Source organism: Watersipora subatra, chromosome 8 (assembly GCF_963576615.1).
Source record: "Watersipora subatra chromosome 8, tzWatSuba1.1, whole genome shotgun sequence".
Classification (NCBI taxonomy): Eukaryota; Metazoa; Bryozoa; class Gymnolaemata; order Cheilostomatida; family Watersiporidae; genus Watersipora; species Watersipora subatra.
In genome coordinates this window covers 4,379,028-4,403,979 of record NC_088715.1, presented here as the reverse complement: position 1 = coordinate 4,403,979, position 24,952 = coordinate 4,379,028, and the positions used below count along the sequence as shown (strand labels likewise).

Here is a 24,952-nt window from a genome sequence, read left to right as displayed (position 1 = left end):
CGGCCGGTACAAGCCTTCATGTAATGCATAGTTGGCACACACCCTCGTGTAATGCACGGTTGGTACATGACTATATGTTACCTATGGTTCTTAAAGGTTGACTTGCAACAAAATTCACATTACAGTTATTTGGTATCAAAAGATTCACCATGTCTTACTCTGTTGTGTTGTAGGTGTCGAACATGTGGAAATGTGATTACAAGCTCTTAAAAGCTCAAAAACGAAAAGCCGCTGTAGATTGGAATCTGCTTATTTTTCTGACATAGTCATTACAGTTTAATTATTGTCTTGTCACGTGATGTTCTCACGTGAATTGAAAGGCCAATAAAAAGCTCAATATAAAACTTATCGTAGCACTAGTTTATGACAAGCACTTCGGGTTTTACCGAAGACCCCGTATCAAATATAGATGCTCGCTACTTTACAGTTTTGTTTCGGCTTGATCTAATCGTCAAATCGTAATCTGATCATGTGACCCAATACTTCGCAAATAATTTTTGCAGCATTTTTCGATTATCACAGGTGACCAACAGGCTCGTCTTGATTATCAGACAATGATATGTACTCCTTCGAGGTAAGGTTAAAAAATTAAATGATATTTTACGGTAAGTTATAAGCTATCACTGCTAAAAGTGACAGCATTACAATGACGATGAAATAGACGCGTAAGAACAATAGACATGGTTTTATTGAGTGCGTGAAGTATATTTGTGAAAATATTTTGACGAATAAGGTTGCATGAAAGTGTAAACAGAAACCATCTACCACAGCTACGTCACATTTGAGCCATTTTGCAGAGAGAATCCAAACTACGGCGGTCTCGTGTGACTGCGATTAACTGTTCGTTTTTTGTAATCACATTCCCACATATTTTGCACCTACAACACAACAGAGTAAGACATGGTGAGTCTTTTGATACCAAATAACTGTAATGTGAATTTTGTTGCAAGTCAACCTTTAACTTTACATCTATCACAGTTGTTTAGGTGCATTTGGTTAGGATTGTTGAACGCCGACTGATTCTCTATTTTTAGCTTAGCTGTCTGGATGTAGCCAAGCTTTGTTGGCTTTTTTTGTTAGTCATGTTTTCACTAGTTTTTCTCCTAAACTCACATTTGGTAATTCATTGTTATGTAATCGCTGTTGGGAAGCTCCAGAGGTAAATGTTTGAGATATATCAGGTGAAGACTGACATATTTCTAGAAATATTGAAGTTGACCTATTGCTGGTACAAAATAGTTAATCATGCAGTTTTCACATACCGTACATTATTTGAAAGATTTTCCTATATTGATAAAAAGTTGAATAAATCCATTTGTTTGCTCTATGTTTAACGTGCGGTGAGTAAAGGTCATGTATAACACATCCCATTTGATCATAGTATGACAGGATGATGATCGATGTAACCCTCAATATATGTGAGCTCACCTCGATTTGTTCATTTCTCAGGCCAGCCGGTTGCTCATATGGACGACTTCAGAGGACTCAGCAGAGTTAAAGGAAAGCAGCTGTTTTTAGACGATGTCTCGCTGCCATCAACTCGATGTCGACCTAAAGCAGGCCTTCCCGGTAACTCTGTATCACCTTGGAAGTTAGCAGAAGATATGAGAACACCTCATCGCGAGGGCACACACAAGGCTTATGTGCCAAGTCCTTTCACACCAATGGATGACTTTGGAACTCTCACTGATGATCAACTCAAGGTCGATAACAGCTAATTCTATCATCTGATTGGTCAATAACTCACTTTGATGTTCATAGTTAAATATGAATTTACATAAAATTTTAGTAGATTTTGTCAGAAAGTATCGATATTTTTTATCGTTAGCGATTGTTTTTGTTTGAGGTGATCTGACTGCCAGGATGTTTCACGTGTAAAATCGACCCAACTTTATCGTGGTTAAAATGCTCATATCAAGTGAAAGTGTGATTATGATGTCTATATTTGCAAGGAGACCGACAGAGTAAAGACATGTAATGTTGCAACTCGCATGCAGTAGCAGGTATCAACTAAAGCATCAAATGCAACTAGTAACATGATTTCACTCAAATATTTTTGAGCATTTTAACCGCAATCAAGTTTTGTCAATTTCATTTTGAAAAATCCTCGTAGTCAGACCTCGAATATCAAAAACAATCGCAATTGATAGAAAAATGTCGTCACTTTCCGGTAAATTCAACTAAAATTTTATGTAAGTTCATCTTGATGAAACAAGAGTTATCTTCTCTTCTGCAGAGCTTCACTATAATATAACTAGTTTATCCCTTATTTAAGGTCTGGCTACACTCACCAACTAGAGGTATAACTGACCCCTTATTTAAGGTCTGGCTACACTCACCAACTAGATGTATAACTGACCCCTCATTTAAGGTCTGGCTACACTCACCAACTAGAGGTATAACTGACCCCTTGTTTAAGGTCTGGCTACACTCACCAACTAGAGGTATAACTGACCCCTTATTTAAGGTCTCGTTACACTCACTAACTAGAAGTATAACTGACCCCTTATTTAAGGTCTGGCTACACTCACCAACTAGAGGTATAACTGACCCCTTATTTAAGGTCTGGTTACACTCACTAACTAGAAGTATAACTGACCCCTTATTTAAGGTCTGGCTACACTCACTAACTAGAGCTATAACTGACCCCTTATTTAAGGTCTGGCTACACTCACCAACTAGAGGTATAAATGACCCCTTATTTAAGGTCTGGCTACACTCACCAACTAGAGGTATAAATGACCCCTTATTTAAGGTCTGGCTACACTCACCAACTAGAGGTATAACTGACCCCTTATTTAAGGTCTGGCTACACTCACCAACTAGAGGTATAACTGACCCCTTATTTAAGGTCTGGCTACACTCACCAACTAGATGTATAACTGACCCCTCATTTAAGGTCTGGCTACACTCACCAACTAGAGGTATAACTGACCCCTTGTTTAAGGTCTGGATACACTCACTAACTAGAGGTATAACTGACCCCTTATTTAAGGTCTGGTTACACTCACTAACTAGAAGTATAACTGTCCCCTTATTTAAGGTCTGGCTACACTCACCAACTAGAGGTATAACTGACCCCTTATTTAAGGTCTGGCTACACTCACTAACTAGAGCTATAACTGACCCCTTATTTAAGGTCTGGCTACACTCACCAACTAGAGGTATAAATGACCCCTTATTTAAGGTCTGGCTACACTCACCAACTAGAGGTATAAATGACCCCTTATTTAAGGTCTGGCTACATTCACCAACTAGAGGTATAACTGACCCCTTATTTAAGGTCTGGCTACACTCACCAACTAGAGGTATAACTGACCCCTTATTTAAGGTCTGGCTACACTCACCAACTAGCGGTATAAATGACCCCTTATTTAAGGTCTGGCTACACTCACCAACTAGAGGTATAACTAACCCCTTATTTAAGGTCTGGCTACACTCACTAACTAGGGGTATAAATGACCCCTTATTTAAGGTCTGGCTACACTCACCAACTAGATGTATAAATGACCCCTTATTTATGGTCTGGCTACACTCACCAACTAGAGGTATAACTGACCCCTTATTTAAGGTCTGGCTACACTCACCAACTAGAGGTATAACTGACCCCTTATTTAAGGTCTGGCTACACTCACCAACTAGAGGTATAACTGACCCCTTATTTAAGGTCTGGCTACACTCACCAACTAGATGTATAACTGACCCCTCATTTAAGGTCTGGCTACACTCACCAACTAGAGGTATAACTGACCCCTTGTTTAAGGTCTGGCTACACTCACCAACTAGAGGTATAACTGACCCCTTATTTAAGGTCTGGTTACACTCACTAACTAGAAGTATAACTGACCCCTTATTTAAGGTCTGGCTACACTCACCAACTAGAGGTATAACTGACCCCTTATTTAAGGTCTGGTTACACTCACTAACTAGAAGTATAACTGACCCCTTATTTAAGGTCTGGCTACACTCACTAACTAGAGCTATAACTGACCCCTTATTTAAGGTCTGGCTACACTCACCAACTAGAGGTATAAATGACCCCTTATTTAAGGTCTGGCTACACTCACCAACTAGAGGTATAAATGACCCCTTATTTAAGGTCTGGCTACACTCACCAACTAGAGGTATAACTGACCCCTTATTTAAGGTCTGGCTACACTCACCAACTAGAGGTATAACTGACCCCTTATTTAAGGTCTGGCTACACTCACCAACTAGATGTATAACTGACCCCTCATTTAAGGTCTGGCTACACTCACCAACTAGAGGTATAACTGACCCCTTGTTTAAGGTCTGGCTACACTCACCAACTAGAGGTATAACTGACCCCTTATTTAAGGTCTGGTTACACTCACTAACTAGAAGTATAACTGTCCCTTTATTTAAGGTCTGGCTACACTCACCAACTAGAGGTATAACTGACCCCTTATTTAAGGTCTGGCTACACTCACTAACTAGAGCTATAACTGACCCCTTATTTAAGGTCTGGCTACACTCACCAACTAGAGGTATAAATGACCCCTTATTTAAGGTCTGGCTACACTCACCAACTAGAGGTATAAATGACCCCTTATTTAAGGTCTGGCTACATTCACCAACTAGAGGTATAACTGACCCCTTATTTAAGGTCTGGCTACACTCACCAACTAGAGGTATAAATGACCCCTTATTTAAGGTCTGGCTACACTCACCAACTAGAGGTATAACTAACCCCTTATTTAAGGTCTGGCTACACTCACCAACTAGGGGTATAAATAACCCCTTATTTAAGGTCTGGCTACACTCACCAACTAGATGTATAAATGACCCCTTATTTATGGTCTGGCTACACTCACCAACTAGAGGTATAACTGACCCCTTATTTAAGGTCTGGCTACACTCACCAACTAGAGGTATAACTGGCCCCTTATTTAAGGTCTGGCTACACTCACCAACTAGAGGTATAAATGACCCCTTGTTTAAGGTCTGGCTACACTCACCAACTAGAGGTATAAATGACCCCTTATTTAAGGTCTGGCTACACTCACCAACTAGAGGTATAAATGACCCCTTATTTAAGGTCTGGCTACACTCACCAACTAGAGGTATAACTGACCCCTTATTTAAGGTCTGGCTACACTCACCAACTAGAGGTATAACTGAGCCCTTATTTAAGGTCTGGCTACACTCACCAACTAGAGGTATAACCGACCCCCTTATTTAAGGTCTGGCTACACTCACCAATTAGAGGTATAACTGACCCCTTATTTAAGGTCTGGCTACACTCACCAACTAGAGGTATAACTGACCCCTTATTTAAGGTCTGGCTACACTCACCAACTAGAGGAATAAATGACCCCTTATTTAAGGTCTGGCTACACTCACCAACTAGATGTATAACTGACCCCTTATTTAAGGTCTGGCTACACTCACCAACTAGAGGTATAACTGAGCCCTTATTTAAGGTCTGGCTACACTCACCAACTAGGGGTATAACCGACCCCCTTATTTAAGGTCTGGCTACACTCACCAACTAGAGGTATAACTGACCCCTTATTTAAGGTCTGGCTACACTCACCAACTAGAGGTATAAATGACCCCTTATTTAAGGTCTGGCTACACTCACCAACTAGATGTATAACTGACCCCTTATTTAAGGTCTGGTTACACTCACCAACTAGAGGTATAACTGACCCCTTATTTAAGGTCTGGCTACACTCACCAACTAGAGGTATAACTGACCCCTTGTTTAAGGTCTGGCTACACTCACCAACTAGAGCTATAACTGACCCTTTATTTAAGGTCTGGCTACACTCGCCAACTAGAGGTATAACTGACCCCTTTATTTAAGGTCTGGTTACACTCACCAACTAGAGGTATAACTGACCCCTTATTTTAGGTCTGGCTACACTCACCAACTAGAGGTATAACTAACCCCTTATTTAAGGTCTGGCTACACTCACCAACTAGAGGTATAACTGACTCCTTATTTAGGGTCTGGCTACACTCACCAACTAGATGTATAACTGACCCCTTATTTAAGGTCTAGCTACACTCACCAACCAGAGCTCTAACTGACCCCTAATTTAAAGTCTGGCTACACTCACCAAATAGAGCTATAACTGACCCCTTATTTAAGGTCTGGCTACACTCACCAACTAAAGGTATAACTGACCCCTTATTTAAGGTCTGGCTACACTCACCAACTAGAGGTATAACTGACCCCTTATTTAAGGTCTGGCTACACTCACCAACTAGAGGAATAAATGACCCCTTATTTAAGGTCTGGCTACACTCACCAACTAGATGTATAACTGACCCCTTATTTAAGGTCTGGCTACACTCACCAACTAGAGGTATAACTGAGCCCTTATTTAAGGTCTGGCTACACTCACCAACTAGGGGTATAACCGACCCCCTTATTTAAGGTCTGGCTACACTCACCAACTAGAGGTATAACTGACCCCTTATTTAAGGTCTGGCTACACTCACCAACTAGAGGTATAAATGACCCCTTATTTAAGGTCTGGCTACACTCACCAACTAGATGTATAACTGACCCCTTATTTAAGGTCTGGTTACACTCACCAACTAGAGGTATAACTGACCCCTTATTTAAGGTCTGGCTACACTCACCAACTAGAGGTATAACTGACCCCTTGTTTAAGGTCTGGCTACACTCACCAACTAGAGCTATAACTGACCCTTTATTTAAGGTCTGGCTACACTCGCCAACTAGAGGTATAACTGACCCCTTTATTTAAGGTCTGGTTACACTCACCAACTAGAGGTATAACTGACCCCTTATTTTAGGTCTGGCTACACTCACCAACTAGAGGTATAACTAACCCCTTATTTAAGGTCTGGCTACACTCACCAACTAGAGGTATAAATGACCCCTTATTTAAGGTCTGGCTACACTCACCAACTAGATGTATAACTGACCCCTTAGTTAAGGTCTGGTTACACTCACCAACTAGAGGTATAACTGACCCCTTATTTAAGGTCTGGTTACACTCACCAACTAGAGGTATAACTGACCCCTTGTTTAAGGTCTGGCTACACTCACCAACTAGAGCTATAACTGACCCTTTATTTAAGGTCTGGCTACACTCACCAACTAGAGGTATAACTAACCCCTTAATTAAGGTCTGGCTACACTCACCAACTAGAGCTATAACTGACCCCTTATTTAAGGACTGGCTACACTCACCAACTAGAGGTATAACGGTTACCATTATTGAAGTAATGTCACCACATTTATCATTCATGAGGAGAATCACTAGTTTGTGATATTAGTAAAGTTGATACAGCTATGAGTATCGCTATTCTAGCCTATAGCAAAACTGCTGAACCGATTTAATTACATGTATATAAAAACTATAGGAAATGTTTCATAAGTGGTTGCAATTCACATTATCGATCATTACGGTTCAGTTACAAGTGAAAACATTTTTGCTCTTATGTAAAGTTATTTGCGTAAAGTCTTTTGTCTAAAGATTTTTGTTATGCGCGTGAAGGCAGTGAGGGGCCAGCTGCCCACCATATCTGCACTTGTAACAGGCTATGTGGTTTCCTGTTCTGTTCATTCTAGTAATCTTGTGAGACGTAATTTGGGTTCCTGAGGGAATAACGTCTGTATCTAATATGAAATATCTAATTCACATGTACACTCATTAGTTTGAGTATTCTGCAATGTCCTCTCTTGAGCTACAAGTTCACTCAGTGTTAACTATCCACCTGATGCCTTAGAATTCAGCTGATTTTACAACCCAGTCATAAAGACAAGCCTGTTTCAATATAGGACCTGCATGAACCTGTCCAATAGGTGCCACCAACCAAAAGTATCCTTAATGCCCAAGTATCCAAATATACTTCAGCAGACTCTTCATTTAGGAGCACTTGTTTTTTGGAGTTGTCTGCTAGTTGTATAGTAGTTTTCATCAGTGCAGTGTTGCTTTAACTTATCATAATCCGGTGTGTCACTTTCTGGAAGTTGTTGGTATAATATTAATGCTAACCCAGCTAGGAAAAGATACAGAAATGACTGTAGATCAGTGAGCTGATCGGTGTAACTTAGCCACTCGTTAGTTTGTCGCTAGAGCTTTCCTTATACTTGTAGAGAATGTCTGATAATTTTATTAACGCCTTGGTAAACACATTACAGTGGACCCTAACCATACAATTTCAAGTTGTTCCAGTGTTGGCATTGTAAGGTGAACATTTCGTATAGAGGGGTATAGAAACCTATAGTAATTCAAACACCCCCTGGTAAAATCATCAAAGCCTTATATACATACTGTACATATTCAAAATTAGTAACAAAATAATATGTTAACCTTAGTAACTATAGTTACCTACAGTAACTTAAGTGTATTTAGTGGTTATGATCTGCAATAAAATGTAACGCTACAATGTAATATATGCAGAAAATAGGGAGTTCTTACTTTCGAGGCAGAGATAGGCGTATAACATAAATGTTGAATTTAACTTCAAGGAATTCAGCTTACTAAACACATAATTAAAGATAAATTTTAGTATGTATTTTTAACTATTTTTGTTAACTTCAATTTTTTTCATCAATAAAATTTAATCACCTATATGTTTCCGATTTCATTATCACAAATAACGCTGAACCGAGTAAGATCGAGCTTCGTATTTCTTTCATTTGTTGTTAAAGGGATTTCGGCGTATAGCTATCGGCATGTTTGTTATTCCGACGTAATCCGCCTACCGACTGCCAAATTTGTATTTCGAAAGAAGTTTTTTGATGTTTTCGCATGGTTTGATGTTTTAATGATCTCGCATGGTGAAACATATTTTGCAAGAAAAAAGGAATGAAAAATCAGTGTGTTCTACACCGCAGGGGGAAGAAATCATATAACATGGTCATCTTAACCTGAGGGTGCACTGTAGCTGAAATAGAATGTTAGTTCTCATAGTTTGTTCAGATATAAATAAATGTTCATCAACTTGCTAACATCACTCCATTATTCTGTTAATACTGAGATGTAATACACAAGTTAGTAAAACTTGTACCGATCACAAAGATACAAATTAATCACTTTTACATGTGTATAGAGGTTACATGATAACAAGTGGCAATTCACTGCATAATGACCTGTGATTGTGTGACTGGAGTTGTTTCTTTACAGGCAGTAATTAAGTCAGATGATTTTACCTGTCGATATTTGACATCATCAATCTTCTCTGATGCCACAGTAACAACAAGTCTTGTCTCATATCTTTATTCACAAGGTGGTGTTGGCCCCCAAGTACTCTCAGCTCTCTCAGGTAGGAATTCTGCAGACTCTAAAATCTTCTTGGTATTTTATATATGATTGTAAGGTCAAGGACAAGAGTCTGTCATTCAGAGCTAATTTAGTATTAGTAAATTAAACTGATATTTTGTTAATTTATAATTTATTATTTGTAAAATGGGTACATGTATTTATGTATGTTTCACAGTGTTGGTGCTGTTTCAGGTATTACTGGTACCAGATAGACACCGGCATCATCATCTCTCTATTTATGTATATGTTTTACAGTGTTGGTGCTGTTTCAGGTATGACTGGTACCAGACAGACACCAGCATCATCATCTCTCTACTTATGAAGAAGCTCAGAGCTGATAACTTCCAGCAGTTACAGATCAGACGGTTGGTTATAGCCTTGGCAACTCTTATCTATGTGGGGTGGTAGCATGAGACTATCTGCTGATAATTAGCTTTGGTTCTCTAGTTGGTCATACATGGTGAGAATGAAATAAAGGAAACGGCATCTCCACCTATAGTAAAGGACTCGGTGTTAAAATACTTGTTGAAGTGAGGTACATGAAGCTGGTGAAGAACACTATAAATATGTTACTAGTATTCTGTGATAAGACTAGTACTTCAGGGTTAATAATAGTATAACAGTACTAGCACCTCAGGGTTAATGATAGTATAACAGTACTAGTACCTCAGGATTAATAATAGTATAACAGGACTAGTACCTCAGGGTTAATAATAGTATAACAGTACTAGTACCTTTAGGGTTAATAATAGTATAACAGTACTAGTACCTCAGGGTTAATAATAGTATAACAGTACGAGTACCTCAGGGTTAAAAATAGTATAACAGTACTAGTACCTCAGGGTTAATAATAGTATAACAGTAGCTACTAGTACCTCAGGATTAATAATAGTATAACAGCACTTGTACATCAGGATTAATAATAGTATAACAGTACTAGTACCTCAGGGTTAATAATAATATAACAGTACTAGTACCTCAGGGTTAATAATAGTATAACAGGACTAGTACCTCTGGGTTAATAGTAGTATAACAGGACTAGTACCTCAGAGTTAATAATAGTATAGCAGTACTAGTACCTCAGGGTTAATAATAGTATAACAGTACTAGTACCTCAGGGTTAATAACAGTACTAATACCTCAGGGTAATAATATTATAACAGGACTAGTACCGCAGGGTTAATAATAGTATAAAAGTACTCATACCTCAGGGTGAATAATAGTATAACAGTACTAGTACCTCAGGGTTAATAATAGTATAACAATACCAGTACCTCAGGGTTCATAGTATTATAACAGCACTAATACCTCAAGGTTAATATTATTATAACAGTAATAGTACCTCAGGGTTAATAACAGTATAACAGTACTAGTACCTCAGGGTTAATAATAGTATAACAGTACTAGTACCTCAGGGTTAATAATAGTATAACAGTACTAGTACCTCAGGATTAATAATAGTATAACAGCACTAGTACATCAAGGTTAATAATAGTATAACAGTACTAGTACCTCAGGGTTAATAATATTATAACAGTACTAGTACCTCAGAGTTAATAATAGTATAACAGTACTAGTACCTTATGGTTAATAATAGTATAACAGTATTAGTACCTCAGGGTTTATAGTATTATAACAGTACTAGTACCTCAAGGTTAATAATAGTATAAAAGTACTAGTACCTCAGGGTTAATAATAGTATAACAGTACTAGTACCTCAAGGTTAATAATAGTATAACAGTACTAGTACCTCAAGGCTAATCATAAACTATTCTTATAGCTAGTAGTACTCTCCTGACAGCTGATAAGTCAAATGGTCATGTAGATACTGTACACTGATACTGTTATTGTACAGGTGGAGATAAAACTGTAGAGGTGATTAGTTGGAAAGCTCTTTAGACTGACTCAAAGCTGGATAAGTTAAAAACCTTCAGTGTCGAACCAGGTTAGTATCCTAACTATGCTGAGTACTGAATGGCTGTACATTTACTGCTAGTAGGGCTGTCCTTCATCCAAGGTCATATGTCTGTTTGTCTGGTCATATTTAAGAATTAGTGAAAATTCAAAATTAGTATATCATAAAACTTCTATTTGAGCGTCATCGTGATGTGTTTTCCATTCTTCCTCGCTAGTGGTGTTCTGTTAGAGGTAGCAGTCAAATAAAGTGGTGGTCTATTAGAGGTGGTGTTCAATTAATGGGCGCTGTATTTTTCCACCCTTCCTGTATAGTGTCATTTTATTAGAGGTGGCATTCAAATAAAGGTGAGCTCAAATAGAGGCCTTATTTAGCTGTGAAATAAGGATTAAGAGCTCAACTTTATTACAGTTATAAGTCATTAGACCACCAGGTTAAAGTAAGTTAATTGTCTATAAATGTCCTACTAAACATGGCTGCCTTTATATCACTGCGTATGGAAATGACCTTCATCAAGCTTGTCTTTCATGTCAGGAGAACATGTCAGCGAGAATAATTTACTAACATGCTTTTAAAAACATGGAAATCAAAACTTCTGCGTCCTTCACTTCCTATTGTGTTGTGGATAGAATTATTATGATAAACACATTAAATGCAGCAGAGAGCATTGCATGCATTAAAATGCGTTAGATGCATTAAAAAAGCATTAAATGCATACATAGAGTGATTGGCTCTAAGGCTAAACTGTTTACATTTACCTCAGGCTATATCAAAAAATTCTGCTTTTTCTGGTCTTAAACATTATGGTAACATTTAAATGGTAACTGTTTCCAAAGGCGCACATAGTTATTCAGGGACAGCGTTAGTAGACACAAAGTCATTGCTGTCAAACATATCATTTATTTGCAGCTACTATTGACAGTACCAAGTGAGACAAGCTGGCTGTAGAAGCTGTAGAATGGTTGTTTATCCTTGGCGGTCTAGACGAGGTTAAACAAGGATTTCTGGGAGCGGAAAGATGGTAATCAGAGCTGGTAGGTCTTGTATAGTTGGCTTCTTCTTGTTTTACTCGGATTACATGTTAAAGTTTAAAAATTACATCCGGTCGAAATAAAATGAAAAAACTATGTCATTATACGGAAAAAGCAAACTTAAATTGTTAAAAACTAAAGGTGTGCTGCTCTGTATGTGGTATATGATAACTCCAAATTCTACAACAATGAAAAGAGGCAGCCAGCAGTGGACAGTTGAGAGAAAAGGTGGCAAAAATTATAAACGCACGCTAAATTCAAAACACACATAATAAATTAAAAATAAAAAAGCAGAAAAGTTGAATATTCTTTACTTCTTTGCTTTTTTTTTTCAAACAAATGAAACAAATGGTCCAAAATATGGCCCTTGCGGCCTTTTGTATTTATAAACATCTTTTGTAAGTTGAAGTAATATTTCTACAAAAATATCTTTCATGACTTGGTAATTACGCATATAGAGGTTCCACTGTATACAGAAGTTGACCTTTTGAACTAGGGTAGTCTCATGTTACCACGATGTTTACACTAGTAAGACATATTACTGTAGTACATAGTATTACCTGTATTATCCGTAGAAGCTTTTAGTACCTGATATCTAGTATCTACTAGCAGATAGTAGTACCATCATGTGATAATGTGCTTCCTGTCTTATGTAGGACAACATGGGACGTTAATTATACTCTCTGTGTGTGCACTGGAGTAGTTATTTTTACTACACTGCATTGTGGGATGCATGGTGATGTTGTGAGTGTGATGCCAGTGAGTTGTCCTCCCTATCAAAGTATAGAACTGAGCCTACGTGTATGTGTCATTACAGCAACAATCAGGAGGTACAGTTCTCAGCACTAACTGGGGAGATATTGGTAAAAAGGATGTTGAGGTGAAACCACCAGATGGTATGGAGTTCAAGAAGTGGTACTAGCTTATCAAGAGGTCACCAAAACAGGAGTAGCTCTCATAACCACAATCTATATATATTTACCTATATGAATATTGCTCATCAGCAGGTCTGCAACTCTGGCTTTGTTGTATATAAAGTGTTTTTCTGGTTTATGCATAGAGAATAACAAGATTATTATGGACGTGTATAACAGCACTGATGCTCTAACATGTACATGTGATGAACTATACTCTATAACTTTTATAATAAATTCAATATGACTGTCCAATAAGATTGCATGAATGATGATGTGCAACCAATCGTAATACAGAAAATATATTGCATCAACCAATCATGAAGCAGTAAATGTTATGAAGAGTTCTCAGTTGTTTTATATAAGAATTAGTACATTCCTACATATAGATGAGTGCTGATCACTTTACCAGAATATGAGACATTTATATAGAGGGTAATGTATATGATTTCACTAGGACTTTTATATATACGCTTGTTTGCCTAGTGATTACAGCTGACACCTCTGGTTTTTCCACTATTACCTAATAGGTTTTCCCAACTAGTATGGCTCATTCAAATGTTAACAATAATTATGTATAGAAGGTACTAGAAACCAGTTTATTCCATAAAGGACAGAGTGTTACCAAAGTGAAAAAGGTGAATGAATTACAAGGTTGTTGTAGATAAGTACATGTAGTTGATAAATTCAAGTTAGTTTTATGTTAGTAAACTAAGATTATGAGTTGTCTGTCCTCACATTTTTAATTGGTCATTCTTAGTGTTATGAGTTATTTGTCCTTGCTCTATAAGTTATCACTCTTCTCAGTAAAGTTTATTTGTCCTCACAATATGAATTATTGCTCCCAGCAATTGAGTCTGTAACTGTCTTAGCATTATGAGTTGTCTGTCCTCACATTATGAGTTATCTACCCATTAATAAAGTGTGCAGGACAATCAGTAGTTTGATTTATATAGCAATTGTAGCATTTCTGAACCAGATGTGCTCCAATGTACAACCTTCACAAGTTACCTCTTCAGCTGTTCAACATATTACAACACATACATAATACAATAGTCACTCTATAACAATACACCTTTATGATGTCACAAGTATATGTAACTATGACGTAGGTTATTAGAATGGTTCAGGAGTTGACTGGCTATTTTTTCATTGTTCCACTCTCTCACTTTAATCCTTTTGGCCAATAAACTCTGCAATAATATTAGGGGTGGTCGCTACAACCTGCCCTATTCCCAACGTGTTTGGTTTCCATCAGTCATCTGTCTTCTCCATGTTCACCCAACCACTTCTCTTTCTTTGACTAATTTAAAGTCCCTTCAGACTTTCCAAACACTCTGGTAAAAGTACACTAAACTCTGTCCTCCAGCTTCGGTCTGGTCAGTACAATACAATAGTTTATTCAGTTGACTGCATAACTCATAGACCTATTAACTATAGGTAATAGTTAATCGGTCTATGGTATAACCTCTCGATCCAGTAGATTTATTTCTAAAGCCAGAAGCATTTTAAACCAAGCATATCCTTTCGCCTCAGTTTTGAATAACATCACCAAGTAACGACGAACCGTTATTTCTAGGAATGTTAGTTTAGTTATAGTGGAACAAGTAGACATTTTACTCTGTACAGAGGGTTTACACAGTGAGAGATTAACAAGAGAAAAAGAACAGGCTATGAGACATAATTCTAGGGATGTGATCGCTACATGAGAGTCAACAATATGATTCTTAGAGAGAGAGTTCTTATGTGAGAATATAAGGAGGTTTATTACAGTAGAATAGTAAGAAGGTGATGTGAATATATGAGAAGTCTAGTTACCATATAAACATTTATTAGTACATGTCATTATACTAGAGCTATCTTCAATCCTATTTGTATTGCATCCTACATCTAGCTAATTTATAATATATTTTGTGGTATCTTCGTGAGTAGCTCTATGAAACTATTTGATCAATCTATGACTCAGGCTGCTATTTAAAAACCATATTTACTGTATAAGTATGTGTCTGATTATAACTGAAAGGTTCTGTTATGTGTCAGTCAGGTCAGAATTGCAGATAAAACAGGATTCAGATCTTAAATTCATCATATGTACATCCATGATAGTTTGAGTTTGATGACTTATAATAAATTGACTTAAAATGACTTGATGATAATTGTGAGTTGAGGTGAGATTGAGTAACATAGACCTTGAACCTCAGAGAAGGACAGACCCCTCATGTGACCGTCCCAAACAGAGATAAAGTCTATTAGCTCTACTCAGCTGTATTTCATATACATGTATATACATAGAAGGTATCACTGGAGTAACAATAATAACAATTTAGTGCTCAAAGTTTGATACTGACTCGAGATGTTTATTATTTGCTGCCCAGAGGTTGTATGTCAGCATAAACTACTCTGGTCTAACGAGTTTTCTGTTTATATCAAATATGCCTGTACGCTATCACATGTCACTTCTGTCTGTATGCCTGAAACAGACAGAAGTGACACATGTTTACATGTACATAATACTGTTTCTCATGGCTAATTTTGTGCCTGGCTCAAGAATGTTTACCTTAGCTGATATGGCTTATAAACCCTGAAATTTTCTCTTTATAATATTTGACTAACGTCCTGACGTATATAATAACCATCTGATAACAATCATTCATACCTTCCCATCATGCAATTTATATACATGGTGATGAAGTTTATGCTATTTCATAATTAGACTGTTTTCATAGTTAGAATAAGATGGAGTCAGCTAGTGGTATGTATTTTATAATATTTAATAAGATGTTTAGTTAAACTGCATCTAAATCCAGTTAATTTAAAGTAACATTTTTCTCTTTTATAATAATATGTTTAATTAAGTTAGAGCCCATATTGTACATATAAAGAAAACACTAGTGTGTGTGTCTGTATTGAGAGTAGTCTGATGCGTATGGCTGAGAAAAGGATGATCTATGTAGGTAATTGATAGTAGTCATAATACAACTGAAAATTTACACTACAACGCATCAACTGGGGGTTAAAAGGTTGTCATGATAGATACAGAAAAGGCATATTTTACATGACAGCAATACTGTAGCAGATGCTTTTCCAATATTACCATTAGTAGGATTTGTCTTCCTTGTATATGTTATTCACCATGCGATTTGCTGTAACCTGCTTGTACTGGGTTGCGCAATGCGAATGGTAGAATAAAATATATATTATGTTTAAATCCACATAGTTAAATCGGCTGCGTAATCACCGTTTTCACATTATGTCACACTGGAAAGGGAAATTATTCTGAGAATATATCAGAGTGTGTCTCGAGTAATGATGAGGTGAACTGATGAGCATGTAAAGGCATGTCTGAGTGAAAAACGGAGCCATTTGTAGACAAAATTACCAGGTGATTAGATTGTAAGGATATCCAATGGACGTGTCTGGTGAAGTTCTGTTCTCCAAGAAGTGGAAAATTTGATTGAATTTTTAAAATATTATTCAATATGGCATAGCGAATCTGTAGGTGAGAAGGATACCCTGGTAGAGGTTGTCAGCGGCATCCGAAGAGCTGTGTGTTAGAATCAGTGAGTGACAGTGAGAGAGTGAGAGTCAGAAAGAGAGACTCAGAGATTAAGAATCAGAGAGTCAAAATCAGAGAGCGAAAATTAGGGAGTGAGAGTCGGAGAGTGAGAGCCAGTGAATGAGAGTGAGAGTCAGGGAGTGAGAGTCAAAGAGTCAGGGTCAGGAAGTGAGAGTCAGAAAGTGAGAGTCAGGGAGTGACAATCAGACAGTGAGAATCAGAGAGTGAGAGGGAAAGTCAGAGAGTGAGAGCATTTTCACTTCTAATTTCTCTGATGGGGGAATGTAAAATAACTTTTGTTTCTTATATGCCGAGTGTTTCACTCTGTACAGCAAGCGGTATTATGAGCGGTGAACGCCCCTTAACGATCTAGCCAATTGCATTGCGAATGTCCTTAGACTAACCGCAGCGTTCAATATGCTGAAATCGGTAAATTGCATAGCTTAGCGTTACTATAAGCGGAGTACCGACGAGCATAAAACATGACCGGAAATACGCCCACTGTTGAAATGTCCTGCGAACAGCATTGCAAGCCATGGCTGAAATACAACTACAACGAGCGTCTTCACAAAAATAGAAAGTTGAAAAATAGTTGTGCCATGAAGCTTTCTACGTGACAATGAAAGTAAGTATAAGTTTAGCTAATATATGAAAATTTACTACTAAAAGTATATTGCGCTTGAAAATATTGCTAGTGATTTTTTGAAGATTAAATGATAACGTTCGCGTTAATTTAGGTAAAGCTGGATTGTGTTAGAATTCTCTGATTGCAAGTAGTCATTTGTTAAAATGTCTATAACTCTAAGTGGATTTCTAGAGAGTCAAACTTATGATTATCCCAGCATGCACGTTGACCACAAGAGCATCAGTAGGCCTGCTATAAAGTGCTAATTAATGTTCATCTTAGTTCATGTTACTAACCACAAATAAGTTGGAATGCTGTGAATATGCTAACTGATTAGGTTGCTTATTTTAATATTTGAACGGTAAGAAGGTCAAGCACTTGATTAGATGCCACAAGCTTGTAAAATAATGCAAGTAAATTTATACTAAATATGCTAGAAGATGCGCAATTCAGTTGTTCATAAGGTCAAAGTTTAGTAGGTCAGCAGGTGTTATTTTGTAGCTGACGACCAAAAGAAATTAACATTCAATCACAGGTACAGCGTGGGAATCCACCTTTTTAGGCTGTTTACTACTATGTTCAGGCTGTTCCGCTCTTACAATTGTAGTTGGTTGATTTAAGAGAAACTTAGGCCCTGGTTGTCTACAAAGAAAACAAAGCACTGGTTACATCATAATATATCAGAAGCCAAAACAAAGGTGAGTAATAATAGAACTACATACACGTCTACCCGTACTAGACAAGTACGGGTAAGAATTTGTGAGAAACAAGCCAGGTTATCCCATCTCTTCATGTTGTTGATTTCTGGTCTACCGTCTTGTGGAGTTTACATGGTAACATAAACTAGCATGGAATGTAGTATTTGTTTCATGAATGATTGTCTATTACGTGAGATAAATATAAGGGGTTGAATCCATATGAAGATGTTAGAGGGAAACTACAGTGATTATAGAGTTAATCAAATAGTAATCGCTGTAACTATTAGTATTAATATGGTCTATGTACCTTCCACATATCTAACATAGTCTACAGTGTACTTCCTATGTCTAGTGACTGTTTAGTATTAATATGGTCTATATACCTTCCACATAACTAACATGGTCTACAGTGTACTTCCTCAGTCTAGTGACTGTTTAGTATTAATATGTTCTATATACCTTCCACATATCTAACATAGTTTACAGTGTACTTCCTTTGTTTAGTGACCGTTTAGTATTAATATGGTCTATATACCTTCCACATATCTAACATAATCTACAGTGTACTTACTCTGTCTAGCGACTGTTTAGTATTAATATGGTCTATATACCTTCCACATATCTAACATAGTCTACAGTGTACTTCCTATGTCTAGTGACTGTTTAGTATTAATATGGTCTATGTACCTTCCACATATCTAACATAATCTACAGTGTACTTACTCTGTCTAGCGACTGTTTAGTATTAATATGGTCTATACACCTTCCACATATCTAACATAGTTTACATTGTACTTCCTTTGTCTAGTGACACATGTCTAGAGCTATTCCTCCCATAAATGTTATACTCTGAAGGTACTTTACTTTGTTTTCTATCTCTATGAAGTAGCATCACTATAATTTGTTATTCCCTAGGACACCTATGTATTCCCCTCATCTAACTTTCGCGTTTTCGCGGGGTCATCCTCTCGCGAAAATTTCATGAGCGAAACTAAACTATCATAACGAACGAGCGAAAACGCGGAATTAGATAGCTTTGCTCGTTGATACTGTAGAATGGAATTTTATAACGACATTTATTTTAACGTTTTTAACGACCACTATAGCGTCGGTAAAATATAAACCAACAAAATAATTTGACTCAAAATTTATTACGTTATTATTTTGCAATTAATTATGATTATTTTCCCATTAAGAATGATTTATAATGATAGGAATTTGATGTCAATGCACACGCATTAGTAGCGTTATCGTTTGTTGGGGACATCAATCAATGCAGTGAGCACCGCGTGTTGAAAGAAAATAAGACACACTGACACTCACAGTACTACACAAGCAGCATGGCTCTGGAAAGGTTTGGATTCACCACTGATACCTCTTCAATAACTTGTAATGTTTCAGAAGATGAGGCAATAGAGAAAGAGTTAGCTCTGATAAATAACACTAATAAAAACGGAAGAGAGGAAGTCATAATAACTACACACTGTGCTAGTATCTGTAGTATTACTAGCAGCTGTATCACGTATGTATTTGTATACAACTTGTAATTACTGTAATAAAGATGTTCAGCAATTATTAGCAGCAGTTGAGTGTTTGGGAAAACGTTAAAATTAATACCTATACACAACACCGTTGATCGTTAAAATTAAAATACGTTAATATAAAAACAAGCTAAATTGTGACAGAAACATTAAAATTTTCAGCGTAATTAAATTCCATTCTACAGTAGTCCAAGAAACAAATGGCAGCAAGCGATCACATTGCATTATCGATCTCGGCCATACAATTCTACCTGCGGTTCACAATTACAAACTAGTCCCAAATTGAAAATTTTTTCTTACCGGCGAACAGAACCTGAGGAATATAATTATGTTTGTTCCACTGCCTTTATTTTCACATCATTATATTTTCGCACTCATCAGAGTTGCGAAATTAAGTTGCAGCAAAATTTTACTCTGTATGTTACTCACGAAACTAAATACTAGCGAAATATAAGTGTCCTAGGGTTATCATTCTTAGCTTCTGGAAACCTGTTCTTTCCATTATTGTTATTGTTATATTTTTGTAGCTTTAGTTCCTTAAATGTCACTCAGTGTTGATTGCAGGGTTGGAAAAAACCACTGTTTTTATGAAAATATCGGAAATACCACGTTTTTTTGGTTTAAACCGGCTTTTATGGTTTAAACCGGGTTTTATGGTTTTTATAATTTTATCAAGCTTTTTGCAATTTCAAGTCCAATTAACATCGCTTACTAAAGCTGCATGACTGAGTATTGAACATACATATGGGCTGGTCCATAATTAGTCGTGTGACTTTTGTAAAGGTTTTCTAGCTATATGATGATTCAAAATATTCTAAATTTGTATTTTTTGGACTACACCACTTAGTGTTTGAAGCATGCTTGAGCCTTGATAAGTTGGATTTGGACCATTTGTAAAATCATAAAAATGCCATGTGTAATTTGAGGTTAGTCGTGAGATCCAGAGAATTCTGCTTGATAGGAGGCATTATGTTTGGTTTATTCTTTCTTTGAATTGAAATGCCCTACTGTAAAGTTACTGCAATTTTAGCATCCACTAGGTGTTCAAAGAGATTACTCCACTTTTAATTTTGTTTAAACAATTTTAGTTCTTAAACTATTTCAATGAAAAACAGTTAGCCGTGTGACATCTAACAAATAGTCGTGTGACTTCTGTGATCCTTCATATAAAATATTGAGAAGAAAGGAACAATGCTTTGGTTATATTAAAAGATAATAAAAATAAATGCGACAACACTAGTGCTACATTCAAAGTCAAAGATCTTCAACAATGTCATCATCAAGAATATGGCCTCTCTGCCCGCTGACTGATTTGACCTGGTGACACTTGGTTTCTATTCCAGTGACGGTTGAGTACTTTACTATTTTGTTTCTATTGGCAACAACAAAATGGATCTTCTGCAGTGCTGGTATGCTTTACACATTCTCCCAGCACTGGTCAAGGAAGTATTTATTACTGTTGATTGTGGAGGTGTCAGTTTCCAAAATCTCTACGTTGGAGTGAGCTTTAGCAACCTTGCAAAATGATGTCGCAACCTCAACAGTCTCTCTTTGTGCCTTCACCAATCTCCACACCTGCCTCTTCAGACTCCCACCAACTCTATCAGCTGCCCCTTTGCCATGTGAAGTAGGAAAGAAGTTCCACCCCAGATGATTTAGGTCATTCGACTGCTTACTGTGGTTGAGGCTTGATAAGATAATTCTCTGCTTTAACTGGGAAGCAGCGCCATCAGAGAATAAATAAAGCGATGAAACTCTAGGACTTTGCTGCCTCACTTGGGTGATCAGTGCCTGTAGGTAGGTGAACACGGCGTACTTGTCATGCTGAAGATAGTCGAAAACAACAACATAGAATTTGACATTTCCCTTGAACCATGCACAGCAAGGGAAGATGGTAATTTGTTTGTAGGTGAAGTGAGCAGACTGAATTTCATCCTGGTAGCCGGTCTGATAATTCTCTGAAAAATCGGTTTGAATGATGCTTTTATTATCAGACAAACTGGCTCTTTTCTGGTCAAAGTACTCTGACTGGTGATCTTTGTAGAAGCAGTGCTTGATATAGGCCTTCCATTGCTTTTGAAGTGCAACCAGTGCTTCTCCTGCTGTGTAATTCTGTTTTGTTTTCAGATTTCTTTCCTCAACTGTTGACCATCTGTACCATTGAAGTTGTGTCACCTCTAAAAAGCTAAGGGTTTGGTAGACTTTTTTAGTCCCTTGCATCTAACACATGAAGTGCCTTCAATCATCATACAAATGGGGTTCTCTCTGCTGCAGACACACAAGTCAAGCAGCTCTCTTCGAGTGCTTGGCATGTCATTTCCTGTTGGTTTAAGCGCCTTGGCCAGAAATCGGAGGTTTCATGAATGGAACAGACACAGTGTGTGGCACCTCATTGAATGGCAGCACGTGTGTGAGTCTAAGAGCTGCAAACTTGCTCCGACTGATGACATCATTAGGGTTGTCAGCTCTGTACAGTCCGTATGTCTCACCTATATTGTTGTACAGATGGCATTTGACCTTAATTGAATCCTTTTTTCTTGGTGCCATCCTGCTGATGTCATCATTCTCATAGAAGTCATTGACTTTTTTGGTGATAATTTTGGTCATCATTCAGCCCCTTCCTTCCTTTTGAGGCTGAGTCACTTGTGCTTGGCTCATCTGGAATGCACTGATCAATGAGACGTTTAAGTACATGGGCTGATTTCCTGGAGCTTCTTGGCAGAGCTGCTTCAGCTTTCCTCAATGCCTTTCCAGCAGACTGTGCAGAGCCCAAGGGAGAAGGGCCTGCAATAAAAACTATTCCACTAAAGAACTGTCAGCTCTGTTAAGCAACACTCCAAAAAGTGTCCATGTGATATTAGTAACTTAATACTTTACTCACCTTGCTCTTTATTTATGCTGCAGCCATCACTACATACCTGGTGTTAGTTTAAGTGTCATAGTTTTATACTTCAGGTCCTTCTGCTTTTTCTTTCATTCTCTGTTGCTAGCTCTTTGCTGCTTTAGGTCTTTCTCTGTTCTATTATCTTTTCTCTTCTGCCTTGAAATCCTTGATTGTTCTGCTTTCCTTCTTTTAAACTCTTCATACTTAACAGAATCATCCTTTATTCGCTCCTCGTAAGCTCTCACTTTTTCGGCATCGGTCATGGGTCAACTGCGTCTCATGATGAACAAGGTTATACTGATTTTTAGCGCATCTACTGTGTCCTTATGTAGTGACGTAACGTTGTACAAACGTATGTCATCTCATTTGATCATCAAATAGCCAGGCAAACCAATTATGTGCTGGTTAGCCAGTCTGCCAGTAGGGTATTAGATTTTATGTTCAGATCTTGAAAATCTATCGACAGACTTCTTTTATATGCCATAAATTGAAGGAAAATCTCAAAGGCATAGTACTATTTACTAACCAAACATATACAAGTCTGCTTTATGTGATTAAATTGGATTATGAACGCAACAAAACAACAACAGGGGGGGGGGGGGGGTGTCTCGCGACTAACCCGTCACATGGCTAACCATCCCACAGCCATCTATTTGAACCTAGAAACCCAAAATTCATGGTGTTTCTTGGTGAATGCTAATACAACTTAGAATAAAAATACTGAGACTTGAACAGTGTGGGTGCAAGAGTAACTTGTCAATGTTTTTGGTTAGCTGAGTGACAGTTATATAGCTAGTAGTTGTAAACATGTAGTATAGACAGAGGTTTAACATTTTTAATTGTTTTATCATTTTCCATTATGTTCTACAGTGTAACAAGCAGACTGAAGTGATATTTTTATAGTAATAAAAATTGGCATTTTTAGTTCCCACTATATTAGCAAATATAATATTGTTGTGGAATGTGATCCACTGAGAGCTGAGCCTAGAACTGAGCTAAGCCGAGCCAGGCTGTGCTCAGTATATTGCTCCCCAATATTAGCAAATATAATATTACCACTGAAAATAATTTTTGAGGGTGACTTGAGAACACTTAACTTCAATTGTGTGGTACAACTAAAGTATGATGATGAGTTATATGTTTTCTGAGCCCTAAGCTTGTTCTAAACAAAACAGACATGGTCTGTATGTGCAGAGAACATTTTGAAAACTGGGTATTTTTTATTGTATTTATGAACAAGCCCATATGTGGAATCATCTGTTAAAGATGGTACTGTGGGAGTTGTTATGGGAAAATAGATAGAAAACATGGAATTTTCAGAATGAGTCTTTAATCAAACATGATCGATGAAATACAGAACAGAAATCTTATCACATAAAGTGAATATTTTACATACAGCTCTATGTATAAGTAGGAATTTTATTCCAAGTGATTAGTCGTGTGGTAGTGTAGAGCAGAGCATAATGCAGATGCATTGGTAGTGTTTGGAGCAGTGGCAGATGACTCAACTTCTACCACCTGAATACTAGCACTACTGTCTAAGTTGGTGTTGTCAGCTTGAAATTTTGCTACGTGAGCTTTAAGCCTATCTGCGTGATCTCACGTTATAACCGGACACCTATTACGTTTTGCCTTAAAACTTTTGCAGTTCGTGTGAAAAACTGCCAAACGGGATCCTGTTGGCGAGGCATGTTGGAAGTTTGAGACACAACTTTAACTTTTCAAAGCACAAAATAATTGATAAACTGATTCTAACAATCCAATTATTTTAGTTTGTGTCCATAACATAAAATATTAGTTTGCAAACTTAAAGCCTTTGCCCAAAAGGATTTTATTGTTTTAATTTCTAATTATAAGTAATCCTTTCTCGCTGGCCAGACTTGAGGAAGTATTCATTCATTATTAGAGATGATCATTGGATTAATATATTGCACATGGTTTATATATTTCATCAGTGAAGAGATCATCATATCACTTGATAAAACCAATTGAAAATGAAATTTACTAATTCATTGTTGTGCTAGGATTTCATGTAGTTTCAACTTGAGCTCTGCTATCAATTTACTACTGTGTCTTAAATGAACTTCCACCGCTGATAATTACATATAATTGCATTTCACCGCACATGAACCACTAGGAGCTTAAAATATGTTTTTCACAAAAAATAATGAAAAACCGAAAAAACCATAAAAACCGGTTTTTTCAGCTGGTTTAAACCACTCGGTTTAAACCACTCGGTTTAAACCGAGCCAACCCTGGTTGATTGTCAAACTAGTCGAATGTAGAATCCTGGTCTTTCTACTATTACTAGTATTTGGTCAGTTTTGTGCGCCCTGAGAGATCATCAGGTGTAATAACTATCTGCACAATTACTCCATAGTACAGCAAGATGGCTGAGGATAAAGTTGGTAGTGTACCTGGCTGCTAAGATGATTATCCGTGATTCCCACCAGGTGCATTTTTAATTGTAGCTTTTGACAGACAGACGAACATGGTTCTTACAATAGTAAAGATTA

General features: G+C 37.3%; 1 protein-coding gene across 2 annotated transcripts in view; it reads left to right on the top strand.

Moving 5' to 3' along the window:
* LOC137402126 (uncharacterized) overlaps window positions 1-24,952 on the top strand; it is a 298,131-nt gene that overhangs the window by 128,456 nt on the left and 144,723 nt on the right. Inside the window, exons 7-8 of one of the 2 annotated variants that reach the window (XM_068088594.1) lie at window positions 1,450-1,703; window positions 9,135-9,273. The exons of the other annotated variant lie outside the window; for it this stretch is intronic. Of the exons in view, the coding sequence (XP_067944695.1) occupies window positions 1,450-1,498 (49 nt within the window). The 3' untranslated portion in view covers window positions 1,499-1,703; window positions 9,135-9,273. Of the gene's footprint in view, window positions 1-1,449; window positions 1,704-9,134; window positions 9,274-24,952 lie in introns of those variants that run through there. 2 annotated transcript variants of the gene reach the window in all.